Here is a 24,278-nt window from a genome sequence, read left to right on the forward strand (position 1 = left end):
AAGTGGACTAATGGGTTGGAGCCCGTTTTAGCTTAACTTGTAGGAAGGTCCATCACACGGAGTTGCCCAAAGCGTAAGTTGGCCCAATTCATAGGATGACCTTGCATATAGAGAGGTCCAACTCATAAAGTAGCCCAACTCGTTGAGAGGGCTAACTCGTATTGTGGTCCAACTCGTAGAATGGGTTGACCTATAGAATTTTCCTTCTTACGAATTCAGCCATCTCATAGGATTATCAATCCACAAGATGGATTTAAGAGTATGCCCAATCAAAATTAGACAAGACATTGGGCCATATTTAGTATGTGTTTCATTATTGGGCCTGACAAAATCCAATATGATTTTTATCCCATACAACATCAAAGCCGAACTATGAGGACATGGACACATAGTGTTAATTATACTATATATATATATATATATATATATATATATATATATATAATTGTATAATATATATATATATATTTTGAGTTATATGAAGATAAAGGAAAGGAGATATATAAAATGTAGTAAGTAAAGACAAAATTAATCATAAATTTTAGTGGATAATCATGATGATGTTACTGTAAAAGAGAAGAAAATTTCCTATATGCCATCAATCAATTTCCATGTATACTTTCTTAATTTATCTAGAAAATAAAACTTTTATGAATTAATTGTTGGTTGGATAAATATATGCTTTTTTTAAAATAATAAGTTAGTAAAAATAATTTTAATATAAAAAGGATACAAGTAAAAACTTTATATAAATTCAAAAAGAGGTTATTGAAAAAAGACATTTTTTTTTTAATTAATAGATATAGAATAATTCATTTAATTATTTATAATTATCTCTTAAATTGCAATCCAATAACATATAAAAAAAAAAATGATGGTCTAATTAGTCGATCTTTTTGCCCAAATAGCAAAACATATAGTATGAAACTAGGCGATCAGTTTGACTTAAACTTACCTGTGTTTGAGCAAACTCCTCCCAAGCCCTGGAAAGAAGAAAAAATGACCCAAATTAAGCAAAGTTTGAGTGATTAAAAATGCATAATCAAAATTATTCTGTAGAGAGAAACGATAAATTGTTAATATGTGGAAGCATGCATGTGGTTTAACATTCAATTTTTCTTATAAAAGATGCACTATTTGCACAAAACTAAGACTAAACCAGCAGCCCAAGCCACCAGGGATGCTATGCTATGGCAAAGACAGAGAGAGAAGATGAAGAAGAGAACCAGGAAAGAATAAAGTGAGAGAAAGGGAGAAGAGAGATCGCAAATGATTATATATTGCTAGCTAGTGACACAGGGAAAGATAATGGAGGTTTGATGATCATCTCAATGGTTAAATCTTTTGAATGATCATCAATTTTTTGTCAATATCATGGTAGGCTCCATGCAAATTAAAAAGTGTTTGCAGAAAACTATTAGAGGAAATATAATTAGAGAATGAGATTGTGTCATGCGACAACTTTCACTTTGGGATATTATTATTGCCAATATTATAAGAAACAATATCCTATAGTGTCATGTCATGGGTCACGGTTCCACCCAGGAAAAGAGAACTTCCTTTTGTTTGGAATCAACTTCCCTCACATTTGATCGGAAAATAATATAAAACTAATAAGTGTTATCATAGACCATAAAATCTACTGTTGATTCAGAAGGGACAGATTTTGTGAGAAGCGAGCCACTAGTAATCGGATTGACCTGCACAAAAAGAGAAAACAAACATGAAAGTTCGGGTGACACTGGTGTAGTGTCTGTCGTAAGCACTCTGACACTCAAATCAACACAGGTGAAGGTATTTTAGTGAGGGTTGAGAGCAGAAAAGAGTTTACCACAATATGACTAGGGCTAGACTAATACAAAGTGGTCGGAGCACAGCTTTGTAGTGGTTGAATGTGGTAAAGTTAGTGAGAAGTAAGCTTTACGGCGGGGAATATGGAGATTCTTAAGAGCAAGAATTTAGGAGCTAAAGCTATAAGTGATTTTTGAATGCATCATGAGAGGTTTGGCCTCTATTTATATAGGAGTTCAAGGGAGCTTGCGTCCTAATAGGACTTTGAGTTCTACTTGGTAGAAGAGTTAGCATTAGGAAGAAAGTCTTGTGACTTGCCTCTATCGGATTAGGATTATCAATTTGAGTAAGATTTTGGATCTTGATTGAAGTGAAAAGTAAATTGTATTTTGATTCCTATTTTGGGATGACTGTGGGCTAATGAACTAGAGCCCAATTCAGCTTAATTTGTAGGAAAACCCAACTCATGGAGTGATCAATCCACAAAGTGGATTTAAACGTAGTCCAACTGGAATTGAGTTAAGGCATTGGGTTGTAATATATTTATTTCGTTTATTGGATCTTGTCAGACCCAATACGATTTTTGACCCATATAGTTATAATATAATTAAATGAAATTAAAAATTTAATAATGTGAAAATCATACAAAACTGGCACATAAATTTGTATAAATTAATTTAAATGATGAGTTTATTTATATGTAATATTATTGGGGTTGTGCAACGCAGGGGTTTCTGTTGCCTTTGTTTTAAAAACTGGACCGGACCGGGCGATCGAACCGGTTGGACCGGGAATCGGCAGCTTCTCCGGTTCGGTTTAGGTCTTAGGGGGTTTTTTGAAATATTTTAAAATTATGAGGGTTACTTTGTAATTTTATAGGAGTATTTTGGAGATATATCAAAAGTTTAGGGATTAATTGGTAATTTTATTGGGGTATTTTTGGAATAAATAAAAATTTTAGGGACCAATTTGAACTTTTTTAGGAGAATTTTTGTAATATATTGAAATTTAGGAGATTAATATGTAATTTTTTAAAAATAAAATATTATTGATGTCATCGGTCCAATCAGTTGGTCCAACTGGTTGGACCAGTTGACCCATGACCCGGACAGCAAAACGGTTTGCCCTCCGATCCGGGTTTTAAAACAAACCTGTTGAATACAAGTTAAAGGCATGTTGACGGTGAATTTGTTTAAAGCATTAATATTATATGTTAGTGGTGGCTTCAATTGCAATATTATAAATCTTTAATTAAAATATTATTATAAAATATAAAAGTGGTTATTAATTTAATGTGCAAAGCATTGTTTGTGTGGGGATTCCCAGGCACCACCCTCCACACCAATCCTGAAAAACCCTTCAAACTTCTTAAAAGGGTTTTGAGGAACATAATAATGAACTTGGCAGATTGATTGGGGTTATTTGTTTAACGAAAGATTGAAGGTTTTCATGTAAGGGGGGCCATATATGCTTGCCAATGTGTTTTCATACATATGAATCTGGTCGATTCAAGGAAATAGCTAGCAGGAAGATGGTTACCTCCTTTGGTGAGACAGATATCATTTTCTAATGTCACATGGAATAACACATTCATCACTTGTGTTTTAAAACCCGGCCTGATTCGGTTGGTTAAACTGGTCCAACTTGGACTTGGGGCCTTCACGAGCGGATTTTTAATTTTGACTGTTCACAGAAAACCATAGAGATTAGGATGACGATCAACGAACAATTGGTAACTGGGATGTTGAGACTTTTGAAGAGGAAGACCGGTGGGTCGAAAGGTGACAAAGACGGTGATTTTTAGCAAGTCAAATGATTGAAAATCGCAAAAAAGATCACTAAAAACAGTGGACTGTTACCGGTGATTGGCAAGGCGAATGAGGATGGAGTGAGATGAGTTTTGGTTAGTAGGTTAAGGGAAGAGTTTTCGTGATGATGGAATGTGTTATTGACACCGAAAACATGCTTTATTAGGCCTGAGTTGTCGACGTCGGTGGTGTAATTTGAGATGTTTTTACAAGATTTCAAATTTGTAGAGACTTATGTATAATTTGTAAAAGTGTTTTTACTAGATTTCAAACCTTTTACATGATGAAGTCATTGGTTTGACCCGAAACTACCGGTCAAATCAGTTCAACCGATCAATCTGGGACCCGACCACTTTGCCGGGTTTTCCCTTGGGTTGAGTTTTAAAACACTGTTCATCACTTTGAGATGAGAATATTTTTTTTTTTTGAATTTTAAGATAATATTACTTTTAAATTAAATAAATTGATCTGTCTAAGCCACCTCAACATGGCTATTTCTTCGAGCAACTACTCTGCTGTCCTGGCCATATATACTTCTCTTGATCTTCTGAGGAACTACTTGTGGTCAACAAATATTATCGTGTACTATACAAAAAACTGCCATTGCTCAGATGTTGATACTTGTCTTTAGTTAAAAAGAATAAAAATAAAAAATTTACAATTTCCTAGCATAAAAAAGGTAAAATGTCAGTTCATCAATCATCTCTACCTCTCCTTTTTGTCATCATCTTCTCAATGTTTTAACCGCTGTTCATGGTGCCGTAATAATAAGGGGTGAAAAACAAACGGGTGCATGTAACTAATTTGTTATGGTAGAGTCATGACGACCATCTTCATTTTCAGCAATTACATGGTCACCAGAGGGATCATCCTCAACTCTTTTTGAGTATGCATCACCGTCATAATCGTTACTATCCCATTCATCATCACTGCTCCATTTTCTCTTCATGATTTTCGGAACCAAGCGAGTTACTTCTTTTGCCTCAAACTTCGCTTCATCATTGTTCATCCGTTCAAACCGAACAGCACCAACTTTTCTGGCATTTCCAGCTAATATCTGCATTGAAGACGAGAATAACTGTTAAAACAGCTAATCAACATATAGACTTGTTTAAGCATGCACTTCTAAGGACTGAACGTAGAAATCATTGAGTGAAATCTTATAGTGGGTTGGAACAAGACTCATCAGATTCCAAAATCCTTTTCAAATAAGCAACTAGAGAAAATCAGAACAAAATAACTTGTGTGGGCTAATTATCAAATGATAGTTCATAGGACTTGCAATCACTGTATGTATCATCCACATATATAAATTCATAGGTTATTTCAAGAATCTAAAATCAGAGGGCACCGCCTTCTTATCTTGTCGACCAGACCCATGTAATACAAAAGGTGACAGTCAACTGATATGAAAGATTGCTAGCAGTGGGATCTGAAGGGTTTACCTTTAAACAATGGAAAATATAGTTCACCATGCATGATACTAAACAAAAGACATGATGGGAAGCATGGCTGGAGCCAACGAGACTAACTTTTTCTTCATCAACAGAGTCTTAAGTTCTCATTAAATATACAACATTCCCAATTGAATTAGTACGTACCATAAACAATTATTACTCAAAAATTTTAATTTTGTAAATTTGTAACAAATATAGTTGATTCGTTTGGTACTGATAACAAGTTATATATCATAGTGTATTTTAAAAATACGAAAATGCATAAAAAACACCTATAAATACGTTAAATAGAATATTATAAATGAATATTAAAGATCTAATAAATGTTATATCTGTAAAATTTTATGATTGTTTAAATTGGCCACTCCTAAATCATATTCCTGGCTACGTCTATGATAGGAAGTAGTTCAGATGGAGAAGTAAGAATGTAAAGGTTCTGGAAATGATCCTTGAGAACTAGGACACACAATGATTCAGAAGCTAAGCTATTCCTAGAAAAACCAATATTTAGTAATGTGATGTAGAGGTAAAAATATAATAAACTTGTAATCACAACTTAATGTGATGGAGCTTCCACAAGAGTAAATGTAGCACAAAAGGATCAAGACCATACCTCGAGTTTGTAAATTAGATACTTTTCCTTCAATTCCTGGTGGTCAGATCCAGATTCATCATGTTCTTCGTTTTCCTCCTGGTTTTCCTTTTCAAGGACCACTTTCATACTCTCACCGGTCCTTGGGATGTATCCAAAGGCCTCACATATAAAACCTGATACCGTCTCATACTGATGACCCTATAAAATAATAGGAAAGAAAAGGTCAACTAGTTATGAGAAATTAAGCAATCATGGACACCTAAAACAACATATAATCAAATCTAACTTCTTCAATTGAAGCATAAGATATGAGCCCTAATATGCACGACGAAGACTGTGGGTTACAGCTTTTACCCATTGAAGTAATGCATAACTGAGCAGTTAAATAGTCTCAGATCAGTCCACAAATCAAGGTAAAAGATATCAAGTGTATTAGTGTAATTAATCAAATTCTTTTCAGTCATAATGAAATATTACTAAACTATCATAATAATGACACTTTTGCCTTTACCAGTGCTGGTCCTCCCCAATAGGGATAAAGGGGTGTTCTCAATAAAGTTCTATCCATCAACAGGTTTCTACAGATGAAGGGGAATTGCGGATACTTCACAATTATTAATGTGACAGGGTAATCCTGCCACGATAAGTACTTCACATGCTAGCTAATCAATATGCATTTTAACATAAACGTCACAGTGGCATTAACAATAGCATCAAAACGGCATTACTAGAAGAACATCATACCTCTGGCATTTTGATATTTAAGTCTTCGGAAAGCTGATCAATAGATGTATTAGCATCCACATCATATATTCCCTCTGCTCGCATCACAATGTAGCCAGTTTTCTTCTGGATCTCCTCCTGTTATTGAGTGATAAAGGGCAGATAATCCAAATAAGTCAATATAATGATGAAAACATACTGACAATCTGTATTATGTCAATCATTTAGAAATGTTATTACAAAGACCAAATTAACAGTGAGATTTACTTTTGAATCATTTTCATCAAAGATTTCACCAACAATTTCCTCAACCACATCTTCCAGGGTCACTACCTGCTTCATCCAGAAAACGAAAATGATTATTAGGCCATCAAAACTGAAGGCCAAAGGTACTTATTGAGTTACCAAGCAACACTTCAACATCAAAATGTTTAATGAAAAACTAATTCTAACTTAGTTTGGTTCAGACATGAGTGTGTATATACCCCCACAGTTCCACCATACTCATTTAGAACAACAGCCATGTGAACCTTCCTAATGCGGAACTCTCTGAGAAGATTCCAAACTGACATTGAATCTACAAACCAATAACAAAACCCTCTTTATTCAGACAGATAATATAAACAACAGATTCAGATAAAAATAATACAACAAATTTCATTAAAAAAACACAGCATCAACTTGAAATTGGCTCTAAGGATTACCAGGGACGAAGTATGCAGGTTTGTGGGCCATGTCTCCCACTGTAGTACTTTCTAGGAGATCCCCCTTCAAAATAGAAAGATCATGATTCTGCACACTTTGAGATTGTCGTATAAAATCAATAAAAAATGTGGTATTAACCTCAGAGAGGGAGAAAGAGGAATAGAAATCCCCTGACCTTCTGAACATAATCCAGCAGATCCATTGCATAAGCAATGCCCACTATATTGTCAACACGTTGCTCAAACACAGGCACCCTAAACACACATCCTCAAACTTCTTAGCTTTTTGAATATGCACTCACTGCAGCGAAAGTACCAAGAACTAATTTACCTTGAATATTGATGAGTCACCCACAAGCTGTGGAAATCAACAAGAGTGGCACTCGCATCAATTGCAACTACATCAACAAGAGGTGTCATCACCTCTCTAACATGTGTATCCTTTATCTCTAACACATTTTCAATCATATCCTGCAAAAAAGTTCTTAAGAAAAGAGCATTTGAACCATAAAACAAACAAAAACAAACTCTTGGAAAGTTTTACATGATATCTTGAGGTATAAGTAGTTCAAAAATTCACAAAGAGATGGCACTAGTTCGTATGTTGTAAGTTCGTTTTAATAAAATTCCTCTTTTTTTAGTTATCAAGAAAATGTGAACTAATCAAAATTAGCTATATCATTGCGATAATCACATTTAACTAGTCAGCAATCTATTCTGCCAAGAAATTGGCAATAGGATAAGAATAAAATTCATTGTGAAACTTCTGGTTATGTGTATATGGCTTTACAGATTTCTTTGACTACTAGCGTTCAGAAATTAAACTAAAGGACTTACACTTAACATCAAAACGTGAAAATATGGGAAAATTATAATTCATTAATTTCATTACCTGTTCTTCCTCCTCTATTGCCCCACTCAACTCTGCTCCGCGCAACATCAGCTTCAACTCGTCTTCAGTAACATATGGCTCACTGATAAAGAAAACATTTAAGATACAAATAACGAATGGGGAAAAAATAGTTTATAGAACATTATTTATGACAAACTATGTAATGACTCTTTCAATTAATATGTCCCTACTAATAAGAATATTTCCCTCATATACAGGACATTGGGGCATAGCCTGATCAATACTTAAGTGGCAACATTCAAACAAAATCCTAAATCCGTTTTAATAACATAATAGAGTCAAATGAAATTGCTTTTGTAATTATTAGATGATTAGACTCTTAATTTTATTACATATATAACTACCACTTAAACCTCTGCTTCATTGCTAGTAACCTGCTGCCCCATTCTAACACTAACTTCCTTCTCTACATAGCCTTAAACATGATATGAATAACTTCAGACAAATATAACTTGATAAATAGCAAATTTATTATCATAACCTTGTGTCCTGTTCTTTTGCTACCCAAGAAATACTTTCTTGAATACAACTGAAAACCATTTGGTTCATTCAAATGAGTTGTCAAAAAAATCACAACATGACCAAGAGACATGACTATTTGATGGACATGGCTAACAAATGAAGTATGATGTGGAAGATAAAAAAAGAATAGCAATGATTATCTTTTCACAGTAAAAATAAAAGATCATGATCAAATACCTTCTTCCTTTCAAACCAAGAGCTTTTAGCATTCCCATTGATAGATATGTAACAACTCTTCCCACAGGGTAAAGTACCAAGGAAAGCCATGCCACTGGCCTGACCTATAAACATTGCAAAGTCAAATAGAGCTCAGACAGTAACATCAGCAAAGCATGGAAAACCTGCAGAACTACATTAAGCATGAGATTGGGGAAAAAAACAAGGGAAAGTCAAATCTATTAAGAATTAATAGAGATGTCCTTATTTAGATTGAAGAAAATGAAATATATAATTTTTAAACTTACCACAAACCTAGCAACCTCTGTGGCATTATGAACAGCAATACTTTTTGGAGTAATTTCAGTGAGAAGTAAAACGGTCACCTAATATCATTCAGGAAATGGAAAACTGGTTAAAGCAATTGAAATAAGGTATAGACATCTTAGTGTATCTGCACGAGTTTTTAATCCATAGAAAACATGAATTTTGTTTCAGTGAGGACAAATACTCGGTTTGATGGCAGCCTATCCCCTGTTCACCCCTAACTTAGATGTCAACTATAACCACTGCCTGACATTTCAATATGAGTTCATAATAGAATCTATACTTACAGTCATTACTCCTGTTGCTGCACTGACACCAGCCTCACCAAATAAAGCTGTTGCTGCCTCTGTGACCAACGCAGTGGCTCCAATATTTGCCACACTGAATATGTAAATAGAATTTATAAAAGAATTAATTTTCAAACTCAATATGGAAAGAAAAGAATCAGTTACACTAACATTAAGGGGGAGGGTAATACGTTGTGCCAATGAGAATAGTCGTCAAAAACCGAGTAACATCACTGCGAAGCATTTTAAAGACACCATTATCAGGTTCTTTTTCTGCCAATTCCCGCACCTGATTCAGAATAATATCAAATGGCCAATTAGAACGAATAAAACTATTTGAAGAGATGGCAATCATCTACTTACACCAAGAAGTATCATATGATGTTTCAGTTAACATCTTTTTTGCTGAAACAGGTAATGTGGTCTAGAGTACAAAGAGCTTGTCCTTATTTTATTAGTCCATATATTCTCATTCGACTATTCCTCAACTTCAGCCAACTAAAACCCCAAAAAAGAAAAAGCATTCACAAAACCTCAACGGAACACAGTCTAATATTATACCCAACATAATATAATTGGACTTTATAAGTACATAAGGTAAAATAGCACTAGAATAAATATAATTTGCTTTTCAAAATAATAACACAATGTGCAATAAATTGTTCTAAGACTCCATAAACCACCAACATCAAAATGACACCAAACTAAGCTAATACACATCCATGACCAGAATAATAACAAACCCTTAAATGCATAATTTGTGACAACACAATTACATAAACTATAAACAAACACAGACTAGCTCAAGAACTTTATACCTTCCAAGGCCAAAGCGTGGTGATTGATGTCTCAGCCATTGAAAAGAACGCAGACAACCCCAAAAGCGCAGCCAAAACCAAACCTTGCTCTTTAAACACTCTCAAAACCTGAGAAACTTTAGGCCAAGCATTCTTCAACAACAATATGCTCTGTCCAATAACTCCATACCCTGCATTTATTGCACTCTCCACAGCAAAAACTCTCTTGCAACCAAAAACCCAAACCCCACAAATAAGTGCCCCTAAAACGACTCCCCCTTTCATCAGAATCTTAACTTTCTCTAAATTTGAATCCAAAACTTCATTTTTTTCACGACCCAGTTCTGCAGTGACTCTTTTTATTGGTTTCACGTGGGTTCTAGTGTCGGAAATTTTGTTTTTCGGCAATCTAGAGATGTGAAACTTTGGATAGTGATGAATTCTGGGTGAAATCTTGACAGGAAATTTAGAACATCGATTTTGGTGGAGGAAAAACGAGTTTTTTATTTTTGGAACAAACGTGGGTCGATTGAAAACCGAAGATTCAAGAGCAAAATCCATGAAATTAGAACAAAAATGATTAAAAAATGAAACTTTGATAAATCCCAGCAAAAATAATTAGAGGAAAAAGAAACCCAGAATTTGAAAGTCAAGAATTAACGGGAAATTCGGTCAAATTTTGAGAAATGAAGAAGATTGAGATATGTACAAGAATTTATGGTTTTGGGATTGAGTTTATTAGTGAGAGTGAAAAATCGAGAAGAGATATAAAGGGAATATAGGGTTTTGCAGAGGGTAAAAGAGGGAGAAGATTTTGGGATATAGTTGAAATGGAAGATTTTTAGAGAAGTGTAAGTGGAGAGACTGCCATTTATTTGGTTTGGTATTTTGAACTTTGAAGGACGGGTTTTAGTGTGTTGTGTAACAAATTGCAATGACAAGTGGGGGTGGTAAATTACTAGGATTGCCCTGAGTAAGTTCTAAAATTACAACTATAACCTTACTTTTTTTAAATTAAAAAAAAAAAAAAAAACCAGGATTAATATAACATAATAGGACTAAAGATTTAGAGATAAATATGTGAAGTACAAAGTTTCTTGTACAACTCATTGACTAAAAACTCCCATGAATGCAAAGATTAAAATTCAAGAGCTTGATAGTCAAATGTTCAGGCTGGCAAAAAGTTCTCCTCATGCAAAAGCTTAAAATAAAACACTTACAGTAGATCAAGTAAATTTAGCAGAAAGTGCATTTTGTTGAGCAGAAAAAATATAAGCTTACCATTGACTGGAAGTACTTTACAACACAAATAATAATAAATAAATTATTCTTTCCAGCAACAATTGAAGCATTTTTCATTTATGCTTTTCTGGAAAATGTCGACAACAGAGTGTTGAAATATAATAAATGGACCATGCTGATTCAATCGATTATACTCTTTGCTCTTGTCAAGTATCTAGCTCTGAAAAGAAAGAGAATGCTGAAAAATTAATGGTGGAGTTTATATTCAGGTTCTTGCAGAAGCATAAAAATATATGCTGTAAAAATTGAACCACTCACCTTGTTAAGAGCAACGCTTGAAATCACTAATTTCTTCTTTTTAGATGGGTTCTCTTCACTCTTGCTATGATTCTGAGTCTCACTCTTTCAACCACTAATACAAACCATAAAGGTTTTCCTGTTGTGAATACAATGTATCCTATAGACAAGCCTATTACCAATCCGGATCCGTAACCCATCAAAACGATTTTCCAATCAAACCAGCTCGAATCATCGTCTCCTTCATGGTAGATGGACGGTATTGGTGATGATGGTACATCATTTCCACATTTCTTTGACAATAGGGATCCACACAACCCCAAGTTTCCAATGTAGGAGTCATTTTGAAATGTATTAAATTGATTTCCTTGAGGTATATATCCCACAAGCTGATTGTATGAAAGATTCAACACAGAAAGAAATGTTAGATTTGCCAACTGATTAGAAATCTCTCCAACAAGCTTGTTGAATGACAGGTCTAATGATTCAAGACTTGTCAAATTTTCCAATAATGGTGGAATATGACCTATAAGGTTATTATGAGAAAAGTTAAGGATTTGGAGGGACTTAAGCTTTCCAATTACTGTTGGTATTCGCCCTTGAAATTGATTGCTTGACAAATCCATCATTACGAAAATGGTTAGAATCTTGTCCATTTTTATATCAACGCCTTTTACCGTCAAACTAATGGAATAGTATTGAGCATGGATCGGCCCATTCGAATAGGGTAGAAAAATTGGATTTGGATCATCTCCCATGTAATCCAATTCATCTTCATTATTCTTACCACACATCATATTAAATTTCTCAAAGTATCTTGTTGGCAAAATACCTGTGAATTGATTGTGAGAGAGGTCAAGTACTCGCAATTTTGGAAATGCTAATCTTGTCTTGGGTTCGCCAATGAAACCATGAAATCTATTAGATCTCAATATCAGAACTTGCAATTCTGGAAGGTTTGCTAACCAATAAGGGAAAGTATCATTGATCATGTTGTTTCCAACATTTAGAACTTCCACCTTACTGCAATTAACCAAAGAATGTGGTAATGACCCTTCCAACTTATTACCATTAAGGTCAAGGTATCGAATATGGATATTAGCTAATGATTGTGGAATGGTTCCACTAAAGCCATTGTAAGACAGATCAAGATAGCTCAAGTTGCAAAAGATCAGAGGGATCTCTCCAATCAACATATTGTCGGAAACTACTAAGATGTCCATAGTAGGTGCATCTACCATCACAAGTGGGCCTTGGAGCAAGTTGGATTGAAGGTCAAGAACAACTAGATTCATCGTGGAAACTTTTCCAAAAGAGACAAAACTTGTCAAAGAATTGTGAGAGAGATTCAAATAGTATAAATTTTGAAATAATTCCAATTGTTGTTGGGAAATCTGGCCGTGAATTCTATTGTTTGAAAGGTCTAAAATATTCAAGTCTTCTGAGGTTCTTAAGAAGAAAGGGAATTCGGTTATGTTGCAAGAAGAGAAATCGAACTCCTCAAGCTTAGGCAAGGTAATGTTGGCCTTTTTGGGGGTAACTAAAGATAGTAATGTGTTATGGGAAAGGTCAATCATAATTATATTTTTGAGCTTGGACAACATTTCTGGTTTCACAATGCCACTCAAATTGTTGGAAGAAAGGTCAAGGTTTGTAAGGTTTAAAAGTTCAAACATGGAATTTGGAATTGAACCTTGAATTTGGTTATTCATTAAAGAAACAAAATTCACAGAACCAGGCTGACGGAACTCCTCAATTGGACCTGTGAGTTTGTTATAACTAAGGTCCAATGTCTCCAAAGATGGTAGAGTAAACAACCAAGATGGAACTCTTCCATCGAGAAAATTACCAGATAGGTCGAGAGAAAGTAGCTTTGAAAGACCACTTACTTGATATGGAATGTGACCTTCAAATTGGTTTCCAGAAAAGACTAAAACCGAAAGTTGTGGGAGGTCGAATGCTGAAGATGGCAACTGACCACTGAAATTGTTGAATGAAAGATCTAGATCAGTTAATTTGCTGAGGTTGCCAAAAACATCTGGAATCTGCCCTGAAAAACTGTTGAGACTGAGATCTAAACTTCTGAGTTGACTAAGTTTAGATAATGACATTACAACTTCGCCTGAGAAATTTGTCATAGAGAGATCCAAGAATCTAAGGGAACTGCTCCAGTTAGAGTTTGGGAAATTACCTCTAAGATTTTCATTTCCGGTCAAACGCAACTTCTGGAGGAATGGAAGGCGGAAAACATCATTTGGAAACCTGCCTTGCAGACCAGTACTGCCAACTGAAAGAGATATCAAAGTAGAAGACAAGTTCAACAAGGAGCCAGGTGCAACTGAAGACAAATCCACACCATCTAGATGAAGATATCTTAATTTTGTAAGATTCTGTAAGTGCTTATTAAAAACATGTTGGCTCAGTATAGGTAAACTAAGGGAAATACCACCAGAGAGGTCAAGCGAAACAAGTTTAGATAGGTGATAGATTTCAGTTGGAACTAAGCCATGGAATCCGGAGGAAGAAAGGTTAAGATGGGTTAATTTCGTGAATTGACCAAACTTCGATGAGATAATGGATTCACCGAAATTATTACAAGCAAGCTTGAGCTTCTGGAGATTGCGAAGGAGGAAGAGACTACTATTGTCATTGATAGTGCCATGGATCCCACTTAAAGAAAGTTCAAGGCCAATGACATGACCTGTGTAGCTATCACAAGTGACCCCATCCCATGAGCAGCAATCACTTCCCTCTTTCCAAGAATCTATCTTAGGATAATAATATTCTTCGCAAAGATAGTAAGAATAACTATGAATTTTTAAGGTGCTCTTGAAATGGAGTAAGGCAGAGCTTTGCTCAGGGGAGCAAAGTTTGATTGAACGAGAAGAGGAGTTATAAGGAGATGAGGAAATAACTTGAAAATTCAAGTCCAACAGGAAGAGGCAGAGGAGTAGATAGTGCCATGATAGCCTTCGCATGTTTTTCACAGGAAACAGAAGAAATTGCATAAAATTGTTGAGAGAGATGTGAAGTGAAGATGAAATGTCTATGTATATATAGATAAATAAAAAGAGAAAAATGTAACCAGAAATTTATTATGATTGACTTTGAATTAGATGATTTATATATCATGATTGGTATCAATTGGAAACAAAATTCAAAGTGGGATTCACTATTGTAAAGAGACAGTTGTCATATCACCAAGTCTTGGTCATGCACTGATGTCTACCCCATCAAGTCTTTGGTCAAGCATTAACGAGGTACTACTGGATTTAGTCCTGATCATCTAGGGGCTCTTTTTCTACGTTCTAATAAGAAATACCACAAATGTCTTACATGGATTGGATTCAAGAGCTAACAGTAATGTTAAGGTTGGCAAAACTTCTCCATAAAAAAAAAAATGTAAAGAAATTTTCTTGATAAATTTCATCAGCAGAGAATTTCTATCAAGAAATGGATGCCACTGCTATTGCAAAGGAGTGATTAATTTGTAAGGTTATTGCGAGATAAAATTTAGGATATACTAATTCTGACACAATTTTGATTCCAGTTGGGAAATTTGGCCAGAAATTTTGTTGCTGGAAATGTACAAAAATTTTGCGGTCCTCAAGAAACTCGAGAATTGAGTTAAGTTAGAAGAAAGGTAAACCGAAAAACATAAGCTTGGGCAAGGTAAAGTTGAGATTGTTGTGGTTTAACTTTAGTCAGCTATTATAGGAAAGTTGAAGTGCTTCAAGATGTCTAAGTTTCGGTTACAATTCTGACTTCACTGTGCCACTCAAGCTGTTTATTGACAAGTCAAGAACAGTAAGATTCAGAAGTTCAAAAATGATATCAGGAAATGGACCTTGAATTTGATTATTCTCCAAAGAAAGGTAACGCAATGGAGCTGAGAAGTTGAACTGATTAAGTGAACCATTGAGTTTGTTGTTGGTAAGGTCTAATGATTGCAGAGGTGGTAGCGTAAACAACCAAACTGGTATTCTACCAGTTAGAAAATTATGAATTTACATGCATAAACTTCAAAGTATCTTAGTACATGTGTATTTTAACTCATTCATGGTCATGACCTACTCTTCCATTACATTTTTATTTATTGACAATCAATCACAATTTTTGCACATCTAATAATATATATAGATCTTTTAGTAAATAACTATTCTTCTCGCTAATCTCCCTTGTTAGTTTTGAGAACAATGTAAGGAATCAAATGTAAACTATGTAAGGAGACTTGAATTCGTGGCTAATGCACGACCAAAGAAGCGTGTATAAAGTCTTGGTCTACTTACCTAAACTTGTCCAATAATATGATTAGTGTGTATAAAGTCTTGGTCTACTAGCTTGGAAACAAAAATGCCTTTGTTTCCGCTGCCACTCTATCATTGATTTAGCATATTCATTCTCTACTAGAGTCATCATATTCCTGTATATGAGAAGACAAACTTATTGTTTACGTATTTGGAGACTTATAGCTTGTTTCTTGGGCCCTTGAAGTGAGGAACAGGCAAATAGACATGTCAATTTAATTATAAGTCTTGGTCTTTTAACTAGAAAATTATATTGTCTACATTATTTTCCAATCCCACATTATATAGGAAAATATTCTTGCAATGCTTGAAGTCACTTTCTTACTTAAAATTTTCTTCTTCCTATTGTGTGGTCAATATTGAGATACTTTAATTTGAGCAATAAGTCACATGCTGAAGCAAAAGCCCAAATGACTAGGGGTGGAAAAAAAACTCAGAAAACTGAATTGAAAAGAAAAATCGAACCAAAGTGGTCCAAGCCAAAGTGGAGGGACGGATGGAATTGGGCCAAAATGGTCCAAGGCCATTTGTAAAAACCGGTTTAAAACCAGGTAACCAGTTAACTAAATCGATTTTTCGGTTAACTAGTTCAAGTAGAAAACTAGTCTAGTTTTGGTTTAGTTTTCCACTCGAACCAGAATCCAATTTGGTTTAAAGATATGGCAAACCGGTCTAGTTAACCAGATTTTGCCGTCCCTACAAATGATCATAGATGTTGCAAAAGGGAATTTAGATGATTAAGATGAAAAGGTTGATATATGTATGGTTATTTCTTGAAATTTAGTGGACATTTCTAATCTTATAAATCTTTTCTATATTTCTCCCGTTTCTATCTATTTTCTAAGTCATAGATCATACTTCTGTGACGGCAAATGCTTCTTAAAAGTTTCAAGCTAAGTTGCTTCTATAAACTGTAATTCTAAAAGTTTTAGAGAGTGTTATAGGAATTGTAAATTTGTAACTCATAATTATTCAACCTCAAAATTCAAAATATTTGAAAATTTTAAATTCAAGTTTAAAGATACATGTGTTAGGTATATATTCATCTTTTGCTTCAATCTTCGTCTTTTTACGCGTTTTGAAAATTATTGCGTCTCAATTGGCTGATGCGGTGGGGAAAAGCCTACATGACTTCCCCAATAATTTAACTACTGCGTAGGAAGGTCTTTGTGACATTTTTTCTGCGAAATTAATGACAAACGTAAGGTTAACGTATCTAAAGAGACTTGAGTATTGACTACTTCCCATCTAAGAACATTGGACACCGTCTAAGCACAAGACTGACTTATTATACCAACAGAAATTTCCACATTCAACAAACATGGGGCCGTATAAGGAGAGAAAGTAGGCGTGGAAATTAATATATGGTTATGATGTTATGACCGTAAGTTTTAAGGACAATTTATATCAGATTGTTTTCTCTCTCATTCAGAAGACTACTCGACCATTAATATAGCATCAAGTCTTGGTCCTTGCTTTGAATATTCCAAGAAACGTTATAGAATTTTCTATGATCCGCCGTATGTCTCCAACCAATGACGTTTTTCTAATACAAAAAAATACCAAAGTCTAGTTTGCTATTCATACATGCGTATAGAAACTCAGTTTTAAGAAGATTGTAAACTTTTCCAATTAATATGGCAAAGACGGGAACTTCAAGTGTAGTGAAGAAACATGATATAAATGCTGACGAATGATGGAGTTATATCTCTGATAAAGAAATTGTGTTATGTTTTGGTCAAGCACGAAAGGAAATTTGAAAGAGAAGAGCTCGTTAACTGAGCTGATTCAGTAGCGTTTTCATTAACTGACTTTAAGCTACAGTTTCTTCTGTTTATATAGAGAAGGGCAAAACGGCACCGCATAACAACTAACCTAATTACAAAACAGTCTGATAACTTTGCCTAATTACAGAACTATCCTTTTTTCAACATTTGGTCGACAGTTTTGATGATGGCAAATTAAATTACTCATGGCATTATTCATGACTTAATATCGTTATAATAAAGCAGTTAATCATCTGGCGATATTATTAAACACAAGGTTACCTACACTGAAGAAACAGGGCAGGGCTGAAGAGCCAGAGGCCCCATAAATTACTATTCTGAATAAATATCACAAACTTACAGCATTTTGTTAAACTGAAATTCAACAAAATAGGATATTAAAGCCTACATCATAGCTCGTAATTCTAACTCCAATAATATTCAGAAATCCTATGATAAGACTATGTAAACACTCCCAAGATTTTGAATATACCAACTTATTCAGAAGGTTCTACAGATTGATTTCTACTGCACGCTCTTTCCCAAATTCTTCATTACCATAGAATCGAATCCTTACACGTCTGCAAAATGGAAATAAAAGGAGTGAGTTTCCAATAGAGTAGCCATGATCTCAAATCTAGCTGAGTCAAATTATAAAACTAGCTTGTACAACGTATATATCATCAATACTATAAAAAAAGTATGCATTTGATAATATCAGTTTTGAAACAATACTTACCCCAGAGAACTTGAAAGAACTACTCTTTTTGTCCGCAATGTCTCTTGTTCGGCCTTCTCCCCTTTCGATAGTGTCCTTCAACTGTCCTTACAAGCCACTGAGGCTTTCCTGTTGAAAACACGATATTGTCTTCATGTCTTTTCATTAAATAAAATATTATAAATGAATAAGATAGAAGACTTCCGTTGAAGGACTGTAAATTTGACGAATTCCATGACTTTTCATAAACAAAGTCTTAGTTCTCATTAAATATAACATCCCCAATTGAATTAGTACGTACCATAAACAATTATTACTCAATATTTTAATTTGGTAAATTTGTAACAACTATAGTTGATTCTTTTGGTACTGATAACAAATTATATATGTAGTATATTTTTAAAATACGAAAATGCATCAAAAACAACTATAAATAGATTGAATTAAATATTATAAATGAATATTGAAGATTTAATAAATGTTATATTTTGTAAAATTTTATGATTGTTTAAATTGTCCCCTCCTAGATTGTATTCCTGGCTACGTCTATGATGGGAAGTAGGCCAGATGGAGAAGTAAGAATGTAAAGGTTCTAGAAATGATCCTTGAGAACTTAGACACACAATGATTCAGAAGCTAAGCTAAGCTATTCCTAGAAAAACCAATATTCAATAACGTAATGTAGAGGTAAAAATAAACTTATAACCACAACTTAATGAGATGGAGCTTCCACAAGAGTAAAAAGGATCGAGACCATACCTCGAGTTTGTAAATCAGATGCTTTTCCTTCAATTCTTGGCGGTCAGATCCAGATTCATTATGTTCTTTGTTTTCTTCCTGGTTTTCCTTTTCAAGGACCACTTTCATACACTCACCGGTCCTTGGGATGTATCCAAAGGCCTCACATATAAAACCTGGTACTATCTCATACTGATGACCCTATAAAATAATAGGAAAGAAAAGGTAACTAGATATGTGAAATTAAGCAATCATGGACACTTAAAACAACATATAATCAAGTCTTAACTTCTTCAGTTGAAGCATAAGATAGGAGCCTTAATATGCATGACAAAGACTGTTGCAATACAGCTTTTACCATTGACAGCAATGCATAACTGAGCAGTTAAATAGTCTCAGATCATGCTAAAAAATATCAAGTGTATTACGGTGATTAATCAAATTCTTTTCAGTCAATGAAATATTACTAAACTATCATAATAATGACACTTTAGCCTTTACCAGAACTGGTCCCCCCCAACAGGGATAAAGGGTGTTCTCAATAAAGTTCTATCCATCAACAGGTTTCTACAGATGGAGGGTAATCCTGCCACGGTAAGTACTTCGCATGCTAGCTAGTCAATATGCATTTTAACATAAACATCACAGTGGCATTAACAACGGCATCAGCACAGCATTACTAGAAGAAACATCATACCTCTGGCATTTTAATATTTAAGTCTTCAGAGAGCTGATCAATAGATGTATTAGCATCCACATCATATATTCCCTCTGCTCACATCACAGTGTAGCCAGTTTTCTTTTCTGGATCTCCTCCTGTTATTGAGTGATAAAGGGCAGATAATGCAAATAAATCAATATAATGATGAAAACATACTGACAACTTGTATTATGTCTATCATTTAGCTATGTTATTACAAAGACAAAATTAACAGTGAGATTTACTTTTGAATCATTTTCATCAAAGATTTCACCAACAATTTCCTCAACCACGTCTTCCAGGGTCACTATCTGTTTCATCAAGTAAAATAAAAATGATTATTAGGACATCAGAACTGAAGGTCAAAGGTACTTATTGAGTTACCCAAGCAAACCTTCAACATCAAAATGTTTAATGAAAAACTAGTTCTAACTTAGTTTGGTTCAAACATGAGTGTGTATATACCCCCACAGTTCCATCATACTCATTTAGAACAATGGCCATGTGAAACTTCCTAATGCGGAACTCTCTGAGAAGATTCCAAACTGACATTGAATCTGCAAACCAATAACGGAGCCATATTTATTCAGACAGATAATATAAACAACAGGTTCACATAAAAATAAATAATAAAACACATTTCTTTAAAAAAACACAGCATCAACTTGAAATTGGCTCTAAGGATTACCAGGGACGAAGTATGCAGGTTTGTGGGCCATGCCACTGTAGTACTTTCTAGGAGATCCCCCTTCAAAATAGAAAGCTCATAATTCTGCACACTAGGAGATTGTTGCATAAGATCAATAAAAAACGTGGTATTAACCTCAGAGAGGGAGGAAGAGGAATAGAAATCCCCTGCCCTTCTGAAAATAATCCAGCAGATCCATTGCATAAGCAATGCCCACTATATTGCCAACACATTGCTCAAACACATGCACCCTAAACACACATTTTCAAACTTCTTAGCCTTTTGAATATGCACTCGCTGAGGCAAAAGTACCAAGAATTAATTTGACTTGAATATTGATGATTTACCCACAAACTGTGGAAATCAACAAGAGATGGTACTAGTTTGTACATCGTAAGCCTGTTTTAATAAAATTCCCCTTTTGTTAGTTATCAGGAAAATGTGAAATAATCAAAATGGGCCATATCATTGCAACCATCACATTTAACTAGTCAGCAATCTATTCTGCCAAGAAATTGGCAATGTGGCAATAGGATGAAGAATAAAATTCATTGTGAAACTTCTGGTTATGCGTAAATAGCTTTACAGATTTCTTTGACTACTAGCGTTCAGAAACTAAAAGCATGACTAATATTAAGATACAGATAACGAATAAAATATTTAAGATACAGATAACGAATATGTCTTCATTAATAAGAATATTTGCCTCATATACAGGACATTGTGGCATAGCCTGTCAATACTTAAGTAGCAACATTCAAACAAAATCCTATATCCGTTAAAATAACATAATACAGTCAAATGAAATTCCTCTCGCAATTATTAGATGATTGAATAAAACTTCAAGGATTAGACTCCTATTTTTGCTGCATATATAATAACCACTTGAACCTTTGCTTAGTTACTAGTAACCTACTGCCCCATTCTAACCCTAACTTCCTTCTCTACATAGCCTTAAACATGATATGAATAGCTTCATACAAATATAACTTCATAAATAGCAAATTTATTATCATAACCTTGTGCCGTGTTCTTTTGCTAGCCAAGAAATACTTTCTTGAATACAACTGAAAACCATTTGGTGGAAATAGCCAACAAATGAAGTATGATGTGGAAGATACAAATAGCAATGATTAACTTTTCACCAAAAAAATAAAAAATCATGTTCAAACATACCTTCTTCCTTTCAAACCACGAGCCTTTAGCATTCCCATTGATAGATATGTAACAACTCTTCCCACAGGGTAAAGTATCATGGAAAACCATGCCACTGGCCTGACCTAGAAACATTGCAAAGTCAAATAGAGCTCAGACAGTAACATCAGCAGAGCACGGAAAACCTACAGAACTACATTAAGCATGAGGTTGGGGAAAAAACAAGGGAAAGCCAATCTATTAAGCATTAATAGAGACTCCCTTATTTAAATTGACAAAAATCAAATATATAATTTTTAAACTTACAACAAACCTAGCAACCTCTGTGGCATTATGAACTGCAATACTTTTTGGAGTAAGTTCATCGAGAAGTAATACAGCCACCTAATATCATTCAGGAAATGGAAAACTGGATAAAGCAATTGAAATAAGGTATAGACATCTTAGTGTATATCCACATGAGTTTTTAATCCATAGACAACATGAACTTTGTTTCAATGAGGACAAATACTCAGTTTGATGGCAACCTATATCCTGTGCAACCTACAGTCATTATTCCTGTTGCTGCACTCACACCAGCCTCACAAAATAAAGCTGTTGCTGCCTCTGTGACTAACGCAGTGGCTCCAACATTTGCCACACTGAATATGTAAATAGAATGTATAAAAGAATTAATTTTCAAACTCAATATGAAAAGAAAAGAATTAGTTACACTAACAACAAGGGGGAGGGTAGTACATCATGCCAGTGAGAATAGTCGTCAAAAACCGAGTAACATCACTGTGAAGCATTTTAAAGACACCATTATCAGGCTCTTTATCTGCCAATTCCCGCACCTGATTCAGAATAATATCAAATGGCCAATTAGAACAAATAAAACTATTTGAAGAGACGGCAACCGTCTACTTACACCAAAAAGTACCATATGATGTTTCAGTTAACATCTTTTATGCTGAAACAGGTAATGTGGTTTAGAATTCAAAGAGCTGGTGCTTATTTTATTAGTCCATATATTCTCATTCGGCTATCCCTCAACTTCAGCAAACTAAAACCCAAAAAAAGAAAAAGCATTCACAACACCACAACTGAACACAGTCTAATATCATGCCCAACATAATAATCGGACTTTATAAGTGCACAATGTGCAATAAAAGTTTACAGACTCCGTAAACCACTAACACCCAAATGACACCAAACTAAGCTAACACACTTCCAAGACCAGAATAATAACAAACGCTTAAATGCATGGTTTGTGACAATACAATTACATAAACACTAAATAAAAACAGACTAGCTCAAGAATTTTATACCTTCCAAGGCCAAAGCGTTGTGATAGACGTCTCAGCCATTGACAAGAACGCAGACAAACCCAAAATCGCGGCCAAAACCGAACCTTGCTCTTTGAATACTCTCAAAACCTGAGAAACTTTAATTCAAGCATTCTTCGACAACAATATGCTCTGCCCAATATCTCCATACCCTGCATTTACTGCACTCTCCACGGCAAAAACTCTCTTGCAGCCAAACACCAAAACCCCAAAAACAATCGCCCCTAAAACGTGACACTTTGGATAGCGATGAATTCTGGGTGAAATCTTGACAGAAAATTTCGAACATCGATTTTGGTGGAGGAAAAACGAGTTTTTTATGGTTGTAACGAACTTGGTTCGATTGAAAGCCGAAGATTCAAGAGCAAAATTCATGAAATGTGAACAAAAATTGAAACTTTGGCAAATCCCAGCAAAAATAATTAGAGAAAAAAAATACCCAGAATTTAAAAGTCAAGAATTTAAGGGAAATTCGGTCATAATTTGAGAAATGAAGAAGATTGAGATATGTACAAGAAATTATGGGTTTTGGGATTGAGTTTATTAGTGAAAGTTAAAAATATAGAAGGGTTATAAAGGGAATATAGGGTTTTTCAGAGGGTAAAAGAGGGAGAAGATTTTGGGATATAGTTGAAATGAAATGGAAGATTTTGAGAAGTGAAAGTGGAGAGTCTTCTACTCTTCCATTTTCAATATTTAGTGTGAGAGAAAATTGCAATGGCAAGTGGGACTGTAAATTACTAGGATTGTCCTGACTGTAAGTTCTAAAATTACAACTATATCCTTACTTTTTTTAAATACAGTAATAAAAAACTCCCATAAATATCAAGATTAATATAACACAATTAAGGAAAAATATTTTGTGGATTGGAGGCTCCTTGATTAATTTAATGATTTGTGCATTTTTTAACAATAGGACTAAACAGATTTAGACATAAATATGTAAAGAACAAAGTTTAATATAACTTGTTGACTAAAAACTCTCATGAATACCATGATTAATATAAAACAATAATGAGTAAACAAACTTGGAGATAAATATGTAAAGCACAAAGTTTCTTCAATATAATCCATTGATGAATACAAGGACTAAAATTCAAATGTTCAGGCTGCCATAAGTTCTCCTCATGCAAAAGCTTAGAAATAAAATACTTACAATAAGACTAGTAAATGTAGTAGAAAGTGCATTTTGTTGATCAGAACAAATATAAGCTTACCATCAACTTGAAGTACTTCACAACGCAAATAATAATAAACAA

General features: G+C 34.4%; 2 protein-coding genes and 1 pseudogene across 4 annotated transcripts; all 3 read right to left on the reverse strand.

The window, feature by feature from the left end:
- Positions 1–4,180: 4,180 nt before the first annotated feature.
- On the reverse strand, positions 4,181–10,968 carry LOC116134664 (putative DUF21 domain-containing protein At3g13070, chloroplastic). 3 transcript variants are annotated; one of them, XM_031420343.1, is made up of 14 exons: positions 10,102–10,968; positions 9,475–9,572; positions 9,284–9,377; positions 8,978–9,055; positions 8,691–8,794; positions 7,971–8,052; positions 7,410–7,549; positions 7,255–7,333; positions 7,079–7,142; positions 6,860–6,951; positions 6,642–6,707; positions 6,396–6,512; positions 5,670–5,849; positions 4,181–4,656 (listed from the first exon to the last, which is right to left on the reverse strand). In XM_031420343.1, the coding sequence occupies exons 1-14, from the start codon at positions 10,639–10,641 to the stop codon at positions 4,399–4,401; spliced, it is 1,992 nt and encodes a 663-aa protein (XP_031276203.1). In that variant the 5' UTR covers positions 10,642–10,968; the 3' UTR covers positions 4,181–4,398. The 3 variants fall into 3 exon arrangements, with proteins under 3 accessions (XP_031276203.1, XP_031276202.1, XP_031276204.1); XM_031420342.1 differs by having other exon boundaries at positions 7,079–7,166; XM_031420344.1 differs by lacking the exon at positions 8,978–9,055 and having other exon boundaries at positions 7,079–7,166.
- Positions 10,969–11,666: 698 nt separating this feature from the next.
- Positions 11,667–14,597, reverse strand: LOC116134692 (receptor-like protein 9DC3). Its single transcript, XM_031420362.1, has 2 exons — positions 13,811–14,597; positions 11,667–13,669 (listed from the first exon to the last, which is right to left on the reverse strand). The coding sequence occupies exons 1-2, from the start codon at positions 14,595–14,597 to the stop codon at positions 11,667–11,669; spliced, it is 2,790 nt and encodes a 929-aa protein (XP_031276222.1).
- Positions 14,598–18,023: 3,426 nt separating this feature from the next.
- Positions 18,024–24,245, reverse strand: LOC116134693 (annotated as a pseudogene).
- Positions 24,246–24,278: the final 33 nt, after the last annotated feature.

The sequence above is a fragment of the Pistacia vera genome, unplaced genomic scaffold (assembly GCF_008641045.1).
Source record: "Pistacia vera cultivar Batoury unplaced genomic scaffold, PisVer_v2 Contig290, whole genome shotgun sequence".
Taxonomy (NCBI): Eukaryota; Viridiplantae; Streptophyta; class Magnoliopsida; order Sapindales; family Anacardiaceae; genus Pistacia; species Pistacia vera.

Bases quoted from the DNA above. Each gene is read 5' to 3' on its own strand.
- LOC116134664 (XM_031420342.1), bottom strand. From the start codon at position 10,641: ATGGATTTTGCTCTTGAATCTTCGGTTTTCAATCGACCCACGTTTGTT. The intron at 6,513-6,641 runs GTAAATCTCACT...ACTCAATAACAG, and splicing joins TTGATGAAAATGATTCAAAA to GAGGAGATCCAGAAGAAAAC. The intron at 5,850-6,395 runs GTATGATGTTCT...ATTATTTTATAG, and splicing joins TAAATATCAAAATGCCAGAG to GGTCATCAGTATGAGACGGT.
- LOC116134692 (XM_031420362.1), bottom strand. From the start codon at position 14,597: ATGCGAAGGCTATCATGGCACTATCTACTCCTCTGCCTCTTCCTGTTG. The intron at 13,670-13,810 runs GTAATTTCCCAA...ACAGTTTTTCAG, and splicing joins CGGAAATGAAAATCTTAGAG to GGCAGATTCCAGATGTTTTT.